Source organism: Petaurus breviceps, unplaced genomic scaffold (assembly GCF_028583685.1).
Source record: "Petaurus breviceps papuanus isolate PSGF00001 unplaced genomic scaffold, PetGlider_PUasm1.0 90625, whole genome shotgun sequence".
Lineage (NCBI taxonomy): Eukaryota > Metazoa > Chordata > Mammalia > Diprotodontia > Petauridae > Petaurus > Petaurus breviceps.
The window spans coordinates 3,593,336-3,604,091 of NW_027187289.1; the positions used below are offsets into that span (position 1 = coordinate 3,593,336).

Sequence of the window (10,756 nt, forward strand, 5' to 3'; positions counted from 1 at the left end):
CAAAAACAACAACAAATAGAGCCTTGATTTGTAACTTACTGATATTCAGGGTATTAATGCTCACAATGAAGATTTAACAAACTATTCAAGTCAGTAGGTGCTAGTGGCAGCACACTTCTGATGCTGCCCACCTCCTGACAAAGTAGTGACAGACTCAGGCCACAGAATGAGACACAGAATTTTGGGATGTGGTCAATACAGGATTTTTTTTTTTGATCATTTGTATTTGCTACAAGGGTTTCTTCTTTCTTTTCCCAAGGGAAAGGGAGGGGGAGGGGAAAGAGAAAAATAGCTTTTTGTACATGGAAAAAGTAAAATTTTTATAAAAGAACACTGGTAATGACAGAGTAAAAACTGCAATGATTTCAGTAGCAGATTTACTTTTTAAACTAAATATAGAGTTAACATAGCCTTTGCTCATTACTTAGGGACAAAAGAAACTTGTTGCTGAAATTAAATCAACAACCTCTTAGTGACAATATTTTTCAGGTGTACATATTTAAATACTAAAAGTTAGGCAACACATACAAGCAAGGCAGTCTAGATATGTTAAATTTAATATATACTTCTAAAAAACAGGCTGTATGTAATAGAGATTCACAGTTTGATAACCCTCCTCATTTTTCTGTTTCTTGAATGTGGAAATGTTGATGTTTTAAATCAACAAAATTTTAAACCAATTAAAGAGTAATATATATTAAAAGTTTAAAATCTATATATACCAAAAAGTGACTTCTTTACCTTCAAAAGCAAGACTATAAAGTCATCCTGTTATTCTCACTCAAACCTTTCCTTTGTAAGTCCAAGATACCATTCATATGTTTCACTGTAACTACTTTACTCATTAAGAAATAACATGTTGCCTTTTTGATATATTTTTATTAATAAGCTTAGAAGTTGCACTAGGTTTTTAATCTAACTCCCAAAAGCAACTCTAATCAATTTCCTTTCTTTTGTAATTCCTTCTTCTAACATTGTCGCATGTCTCCATATTACTTTTTGAAAAATAACAAACCCAGTGGTTTAGAAAAAAAAATTTTTTTTGTTGTCGTTCAGTCATGTCCTACTCTCCATGACCCAATTTGGGGTTTTCTTGGCAAAGATACTAGAGTGGTTCGCTATTTCCTCCTCCAACTCATTTTACAGATGAGGGAGTAAGGCAAAGAGAGTTAAATGACTTGCCCAAGGTCACACAGCTGGTTAAGTGTCTGATCTGGATTTGAACTCAGGTCCTAATGCTCCAGGCCCCATGCTCAAGATGGGCACTGTGCCACCTAGATGCCCAGAGGAGAGAAAAATATTAACCGGAGCAGCTAGGTGGTGCTGGCTCTGGAGTCAGGAGGACCTGAGTTCAAATGTGGCCTCAGACACTTGATACTTACTAGTTGTCTGACCTTTGGCAAGTCACTTAACCCCAATTGCCCTGCTTTCCCCCACCTCCAAAAAGACCCCCCAAAAAATTAACCCAGCTCAGTATTCTTTTGAACTACTGGGTATGTGAGGTGGAAGGATGATGAGAAAGATGGGGGATGATAGTAAGAGATCAAAGGACCTATCCTCTGTTATGAGAAAAAAGACAGCATGTCATAAAGAAAAAGGAATTTGCTTTGGAGACAGGAACACCTAAGTTCAAGTGCTTCTACTTACTCTGTGAATCTGAACAAATAATTTAAATTCTCAGTGCCCCCATGCAGCCTCCAGCTGCAGACAAATTGCCTGTTCACACTGATAAGAGTTTCCACATCAGGAATTCCCACTGATGAACTCACAGGTCTAGACCAAAAACAAGTTCTACAAATGATGGGAGAAGAAAACCCACCCCATGCACCCATGCATCATGGCTAGGGAATGCCAGCATAGGCAGGATTCTCAGCTTTCAGCAGGAGCCAGGAACAGGAAGGTAACTCACCCTGGCCACTTCAGATTCTCCTATCTGACAGCAAATTATACACTGCTGAGCTAGGTCTGGGGTTTCCCTCTTGCAGTAACCGTAGCTATGGAAGTAAGTATGCCCCAGACTATATGCCAGAGCAAAATCAGTAGGCAGTGTATGTGTCCAGTGCCTACGAAAGAATGAATGTTATGCCATCCTATACCCAAAAGGAAGAACAGAGATTATTTCTGGGTCTCAATAGAGACCCTGGATTGACTCCAGTGACCAGATTTTTTTTTTTAGTGTTTGATTCCATTTTTGTGACTTGTCCAAGATACCCAGTAGATTCTAGATCCTCCATGGACTGGAAGGCCCCTGGGAACAAGGGCTGTTTTGGCCTTTCTTTGGTCCCTGGCACATATTAGTGAATGCTTATTGACTGACTGATTAATGTAGCTATTGAGTGAGGACTGGAAACAAGCCTCTCCTGATTCCCCGAAATCCAGTGGGCTTCACCATCACTCATACTGCTTTTCTATAGCATCTGTCCTCAGGATGCTCTCAAACTAGATCTGAGAATAACCCCAAGAGTTATACATTGCCAGGAAAAAAAAGATAATGCCTCTAACTGTGGTCTTTGCTAGTAAGTTTAGGCCTTGGTGACCACTGAGGTTGCTGGTGCTCTCCACTAAAAAATAAAAAATTATTTTATCCTGATTTTACATGCATTTCACATTTACTGATCTCTACAGAAATTGTTCCCCCTCCCCCACCAGCAGAATGTAAGCTTCTTGAGAGCAGATGCTGGTTCACACTGTCTTTATATCACTAGTGGCACCCAGCATAGCACCTGGTACATAGTACAATTTAATTAAATATTTACTGAATCAAATTGAACTTTAAAATCTTTTTGAGCATATATTTTATATCTCCCAGGTAGACTGTGAACTCCTTGGAAACAGTGACTATATTAGGATCATAGACTAAGGCTGGAAGAAACTTAAGAGTCACCCCTTTATTTTGCAGTAGCAAGTGTCAAAGGCAGAATTTGAACCCAGGTTTCCATCTCAGAACTTTTCCACTAAACCAGTCTAAAGAAAAATATAAATACAAGTTGGCAGGAGTCAACAGCAGTATTAGTCATAGTGCTTTTCTAAGGCACCTAACGGGCAGCTAGGTGGCACAGTGGCTAGAGTACTGGGCCTGGAGCCTAAGTTCAAATCAGGCCTCAGATACTTCTAGCTGCGTGACCCTCAATATGTCACTTAACCCTGTTTGCCTCAGTTTCCTCATCTATAACATTTTATATAATATTTCAGCTCATTAGCTGAAGAAAAAAATGACAAACTACTCCAGTATATTTGCTAAGAAAACCCTAAATAGGGTCACAGAGTCAGAAACAACTAAACAATAACCAAAATACACCCAGTAGAATTCTCATTCCACACTGGGTGCTCAATAAGTTTTGGCTCACTGAACATTATCACACCAAGAACATACACACAAATGGTGCAAAAAAAAAAAAATCTAGTCTTTCAGACAAAAGGGAAGTGGAGGAAAAGTTGGTGATTAGAAAGGCTGAAGTAGGTCTGAGGAGCTTGAAGCCACCTGATTTTCTCTCTGTTTGGAAGTAGAACAGTCGGGCATCCGAAGTGGGATAGAATGCCTTACCTAGCCAGAAAGATGAGGTGTGACTGTGCCTTCAGCAGCATAAGCCCATGCTACTCTGTGACTGTATCAGGCACGAAGCCCCAAGACGTACATGGTCTCTGCAGTAACCTTGGGGAAAGGGAGGCAGGGAGGAAGGGAAACACTGGGGAAGGGAAAGAAGTAGCATTCACCCAGAGGTAAGCAGAGAGTTTTTCTTCAATCTCATACAAGAGGTAGGCTATCCCTGTCTAAGCTGAAATGCCATTTAGAGTGGTGTATATAGTCTCCTCTAGCTAAAATGAAGCCTGTTAGAGACAAAGAATAGGAATGAGGTTCAGGGTTCGAGTTCCAGACTCCACCTGTGACTAGCTGTGTAGTGTCATGCAAGCCATTTCATCTCTAATTTCCCACATGTAAAACAAGGGGGCCAGATACCACCATCTCTAAGGGTCATGTGGGATTACCTAATTTTAGTTCTATGATCCTAGAGGGAAAAATGTCTCAAGGCAGCCCCCCTTTCCTCTGAATTCCAAAGAGCAAAATATAGAGCCCTAGGAATACTATGTGCTTGAAAACATAAGAAGGATCTGGGTGAGAGGGAAAGTTTGATAATGATGTGACAGCTGTCCCTGAATTCCCCAGAGCAGTCAGGAACTTTCCAGGTTGCTCTTGCATGATCACAGTGACTTGGTTCAGGAGACCACGAGGAAGCAGCATGTCCACAAGCCCAGCAAACCCAGAGCTATGCCTCCTGCATGAGTGGTAGCACCCTCCTGGCTGCTCCTGTATTCTGAAATACACTGGGCATCAAAACCCATTCCCCACTTTCCCTCTTCCCCATCCTATCTCTTCCTTTCTCATTTCCACCTGCCTTCTTAAATTAAGCAAGCTGTTCATGTGTAGAGATTTGGTTTTTGTTTGTGTGGGTGTGTGTTTTAAGGAAAACAAAAGCAAAACATCAAAAATGAACACAAGAAAATATATTTTTCTTTTTACTATCCAAATCATGTATGTGACTTCCAGCAGCCTCAATAATTTTCACTTTGTGCTTAACAGAAACTAATAAATTTTGAGCAGCCTTCTGAAAAAATATATATACATATATATGTGTACTTTATATGTATACTAAAATATATACACACATACAGGATTTTTCTGAGGAATGACTGGCATGTACTGGATAATTGAATTTTTAGTAAATCTTCATTCCCACTTTGGTAAATCATTTGTAAATGGGATTTTCATAGTCTTAATATTTTCCAAGAAGTCATAATATAGTTTTGCCCAAAACAGTTCCAAATCCTTCCTGGATATACTAACCAGTATAAGAAAAGAAGCATAACTAAGAATTGGAAAGTAAACATTTTCCTTTGTTATGTCCTTTAACCAGATCTAATACTGCCCCTAGGTCTTTTTTTTTTTTGGAGGGGGGAGCATTTTCCTTATTTCCTAGGGCTCTAAGCAAACCAACATCCCCAATAAAGGCAGTTTAGCTCCCCATGAGATGTTATGGAATAATTTATCCCAATCCTGTGGGGCCCCTTATTATAGGGCCTAGGAGTCCTGACACTCTACTGAGCATTAGCTATCCATCTTCAGCCTTATGTTCTCTGTGGAATATCATATCTGAATTCAGAGGAAGCCAGATCAAAAAGGATTGATTATTGCTTTTCCAAGAGTCCTGATACATAGGTTAGGTCACAGGTTAAGAAAGAAGTATTGGCTATCCAAGGGTCTCAAGAAAGTGGGACAATGAAGCTAGAATTAGCATGGTTTGTGGCAGGCCATGAAATATTGAAGGAGCAGGTGATGGCCTGTCATTAATTAAAAAGGAATAATTCCATCATTATAGAAGGTGGGTCTATGGCATTGGATGGGGAGGTTCTAGGGAAAAGGTAGATTCCAAATCTCAAGAAGAAATTTCTAAGGATTACGAAGTGGAGATTTTAGAGATTAGCTGGGTTGAGTCATCAGCAGAGAAACTGACTGGCTTAAGGAGCTGTAAGAAGCTATTTCAGCCCTGAAGGAAACAGTGTGATGACTGTACTTACATTTTATTGTTAACTCTGACAGGGAAGATCCTATCTTATGGATCATAGCAACACTGTCATTGGGATATGCCTTTAGATGCTAAAGCTCAAGCTATTTGAAAATGATAGGAATTTCTCAAAGACTAAGCTCCAGAAATGCTAGGATAACTTGAGTATCTTCTCTATAAACATAGTTATCATCATCAAAGCACTAGCCATCAGAAAATAAGCCAGATTCTCTCCAAAAAATAAGTAACTTTTCAGGGCTGGAAAGAGTTAAATTAAGTTATTGCCAGAGAATTACTGAGGCATTGGGGAAAATAAAGTAGCATTTTACTAAGTTCCCTCTATAAAATGCTACATAAGTATGAACTATTATATACATAGTACTTATCAAAGTGAAATTATACTTCAAAGCTTCAGTGCTTTCATAGATCCGTTATTTCATCAGTGTGGATAACCTCTCCAGTGGAGCCAGTAGCACCTCACCAGTCACCAATCTCTTTATGTAGAAGTAGTAGTTGAATTTATGGGAATGAATGAGATTACTAAGGGAAAGAAAGTAGAAAGAAAAGACAAGGGGACAAAAAAAAATTCATTTTTTTCATTGCTGATATATTCCATTAGCATTTAGTTGCTATTGAAACTATTAAGAAAATTGTCTGGACAAGTATTTAATTTGAATCTTTGGGTTTGTTAAGGTTTCCCCAATGCTACCTCAACCTAACCTTTTTATGCATGTCATTTTAAGTGTATTTTTCTTACCCTAACATATCAAAAACTAAGGAAACTTCATCATCTAAATGAAATGGCAAACGCTATGAAACTGATACCCAATCTATGATAATTCACAGAAGAAAATTTCAAATTCTCACCAAAAATCTAAGCAGCTTCTTGCTAAATGCATTATTCTTGCTACTAGAGCTTTGAGATTTGGGGATCACAAAAGTATATCCTAGAGTTGTGTGTGAAAGAATCTATGAAACACATCAGAGAATAACTGAGAATCTCAGCTAAAGACACATTAAAGAAGATAAAAAGGGTACACTATTCTCAATCTTATAAATCTGGAATCTTAAAAGTGGTAAGAATGTGGGAGACATAAGATTAAAAAAAATAGTAGAATTGAATGCTCCAGACTGAGGCCAATAATGCAAACCCATTCATGGAACAAACCAGGAAACTGCCTCCCTATGTTGAAAAACTATAAGGAATATTCCCTTTTTGATGTGCATATGGAACTCTGACTCATGTTGTAGATTCAAGGAACGTGGCATATGCCCAAAGCTGTCATTTCCATTCCATGTGCATCATTTTGATTTCATGTGCATCTATGCTAATTTCCTTTCTCCAGCCTATTATTTAGGCCTTAGCAGGACAGATGTGCTGTTTTACAGGGCAATAATCCACTTGGTGGGTGGATAACCAGGAGGCCTTTGGTCTTCATCATTTACTTCAATAAGAAAACTAGACTATTGCCTTGTAAAACAGCATGTGTTCCATGCCCTGATTTCACATGTAACCTAACCTATGGAACATCCTTTGGACTGCCAGCCAAATATATAAATGTTTAGGAGGATATAAAGAGCAGCACCGATGCGGGGGGGGGGGAGGGGGCGGGGGAATTTTTAATCTATAGTTAAAATCAATGATGCAATTTTAAGATGTAAATTAGTAACAACCATAGGGCCTAACCAAAATTCAGCCCAGACCTGAAAGAAATCAGGCAAGGAACATGTTTTTTTTTTTAAACACAAAACTAATCAAGATGAAAAGGTGACCCACAGTCCAGTACTTAGGCTACTGATGAACCGTCTCATCAGCTATATCATTACTAGGGCTGGGAAGTATATAAGCACAGCTGGGGAAAATGTCATGAACTGGATTTTATGGTTTTATGGAGAGGCAGGGTCTTGTGAGGGAAAGCGAATCAGACTAGGAGTCAGAAGACCTGCGTTCGAATTCGAGTCCTATATTCTCTGAGGCTTAGTTTCTTCATCTATAAAATGGGGACTGCCAGCCTGCCAGCAGGTACTTAACACTACCCTACCTCAGAGAGTTGTGATGAGGTAAGTGCCTTGTAAAGAAAGTGAAGGCTACTAAGCAGGGAAATTCTTGACCGACCGAGGATGAGTGACCACTCTGCCTATGGGAAATGTTTGCCTCTGTCCTTTACCTAATGGTGTTCTCCTTAGCAACTTCTTAGCTTATGGGCATCAATAAATGTTTTGTGATAAATTTCAATAAATAAGTAAATGTTGTTTAAAAATAGTGATAATGAAGGCAGAAAGATACCATTAACCATTGATTAAAAAAAAAAAAGTTTGTAGGATCTTATGATCTTATCTGTCATGTTTTTCATTCAGTATAGCTTAGAAGAAATGAAGGAAAAAAGAAAGGAAGGAAGGAGGAAGGGAAGGAAGGAAGAAGAGAGAAAAAGAAAGGAAAGAAAGGGGGAAGGAAATAGGAGAAAGTGCTTTGTACAGAATTAATACAAAATATGACCTATGTAACTATGATCTATTATGTATGGGTCACTGGTTTGTTTGTTTATTTTTAATGTTTAACCGTTCTCTAAGTAGCATCGACTGCCTTTCAATAGTAGATAAAGAACTGAGCTCACAGCTAGGAAAATGTAATTTCAAATCCAGCCACTGCCACAATTGACTGTGGGATCTTTAGCATGTTACTGTTCACATGGTAATTCTCTAAGAAGATGAGTTTCAGAGAAGGCGTCAACATAAGTTGGAAGAACCTCTCTCCCCTATGAGTTCCCTATCCCAATGATCACAGATTCAAGGCTAGTTAAAATTACCTTTATTCAAAAAGAGACCTAACTTTTTTTGAGAGCTTCCTTGTGTTGTATAATACTAATCTAAAGATCTCACAAACCCCACTAGGAAGCAAGCAGGTGGGGAGGGGAAGGAAGGTAGGAGGGTGAATCCTGACCGAGGTGTCCCTAAAACTAATCAATGCAACAATCCCTCATGGGGCACGTGGAAATGACTGTAATGTACACATATATATTATCACCACTAACAGCATACAGAAGTCACATACCCAGGCCATCAAGACCATTACCACTGCCCACTCTCACTCTGAATCTTGAAAGGGAGATATCTGGAAAGACAGAGATGAGAAAAAGAAGCTACCCAATATATCTCTACACCAAGGTGTTTGGTTCAGATTCTAGTCATCTAACAATACAATTTGTACAATACAAAGAGTTGATATTTTCTTCTAACAAACTCTTGCCAATATCTAAATATCTTCAGGGGCAACATCATGGTCCATGTTGTTTCAGTTGCCTTAAGTGATGTGTCAGCAACCTGAACCCTTTCTATTAATTTCACACTTCAGGCTTTCTCTATATAGTCTTATAATCATCACAATAAAGGATATTCACGGGGGCGGCCAGCTAGCACAGTGAGTAAGAGCACCTGCCCCAGAGTCGGGATGACCTGGGATCGAATCCAGGCTCAGACACTTAGCACCCACCCAGAAACACCTGCCCTTGTAACCTTGAGCAAGTTACTTAACCCCAATTGCTTTAAAATAAATAAATAAATAAATAAAAATAAAAGACATTCACATAACCTGTTATGGCTTAAAAAGTGCTTTTACATATATTATCTCATGCAATCCTCAACAACCTATTTTCTCCATTTTAAAGATGAGGAAACTAAAGCTTAAAGACCTAATTATGCCCCTGGTCCCATAGCTAGTATGAACAGAAGAGGGAAAATTTTGAATCCCAGTATCTACTGATTTCAAGTTCTGTATTCCTTTCCATGCCACAATCCTAACTAATCACTTAAGTGTATATTAATATTCTATTATGGCTTAAAATAAATATATTCTCCTCTAACAGCATTTTGAAAATGAAACTTTTAAAAGCTAATCAATTATCACAGGATATTACTGTTTTCCAGTTTTTGAGCAAAGACTTTTTCCAAATATTATCTATAGGAAAAATGTGAGACAGAGTATGTTATAAGACCTGTATTCATCTACCTGGCAGCTGGCTTTGAGGATCAATCTACTTTTGATTTCTTCTTAATATCAAGAGTTAAAATGTGTGCATGTCTTCCCACACATTGTGATTGGGTGTTTTTCATCTTCTTTAAAACCCTGAACTTCCCTCCCCCTTCTTTCCCCCCTTCCCAATCCCTTTGGGAGGAGGGGAAATCAATCTTGCCTTTGTTATTTACTTTGGCCTTCTCAAAAGTCTATGTAAGAAAAGTCAGTATGATTCAGGTGGGATCTAATGTTCTTGTTTCACAAGTGTGTGCGGAAAGGAAGCCTATAATTTCCAAGCATTCTTTCAGGAAGTTTGTATTCTCTGTTTTCCAGGGAGCCTTTACTTTCCATGGGAGTATGATAGACATGCCATTACTGAAGCAGGCACAGAACATTGTTACGCTTGCCACAGCCATCAAGAAAAAATGATCTGCTAAAAGAAACTCTCCCCAGGTGGGCGGAACATATACAGTGGGTTTCTTAAAGAGGGACTGTCACACTGGGGACTTGTTAGTATGCCAGATTGGAATATAATTCCATTTAGAGCTCATGTTAGTTTTTATTTTGGTTAATATACTGGAGCGCTTTTCCCAGCTATACCTTATCGGAAAGATGGGCTTTCTCCCCTTTGGCCCCAAACTTAGAGTCTAATAGTTTTTCCTACTGTTATGTATAAACAGGTTTACAATTTCACTGGTCTGTCAAACCTGATGGAAAAAAAGGGTTTGAGAGGATGCTGAACCTTTTTTCAATCAGATACTTCCTAATCACTTAACTGTTGTTCACTTGTTAGAATGAAATCACAAGCTATTTGGGGCCTCAAATGTACCCTTTTATAAAATGTTAGATTAAAAGAATGACATCTGCTTCAAAATATGGAGGAAAATAATCGGGGTTCTGGGAATGAGAATATCACTTACTCTGCTTACGAATACATCTTTTAAAAAATAAATTGGTTGGGTTCTAGATTTAATAAAAATAATTTTTTAAGTATATGTATACATGAAAGAAACTGTATCCTGTGTGAATATTTTGGGTCCCTAGTTACAGATAATTAAAAAATAAATTCAAGAAAACTCCAGACTCTCTGATGTCACTCTTGCGCCACTCGCGCCCTCTTTTTTTCTCTTTCTTATTTCTTTCTTTCTCCTTTCTATCTCCCTCACACACTACCTTTAGATTT

The 10,756-nt window shown here is 38.5% G+C and overlaps 1 protein-coding gene across 1 annotated transcript in view; it reads left to right on the forward strand.

Moving 5' to 3' along the window:
* The window catches only part of CLYBL (citramalyl-CoA lyase), a 362,922-nt gene that overhangs the window by 351,648 nt on the left and 518 nt on the right, over window positions 1-10,756 (forward strand). Inside the window, exon 8 of the mRNA XM_069064181.1 lies at window positions 9,907-10,026. Coding sequence (XP_068920282.1) covers window positions 9,907-10,002 — 96 coding nt within the window. The 3' untranslated portion in view covers window positions 10,003-10,026. The remainder of the gene's footprint in view (window positions 1-9,906; window positions 10,027-10,756) is intronic.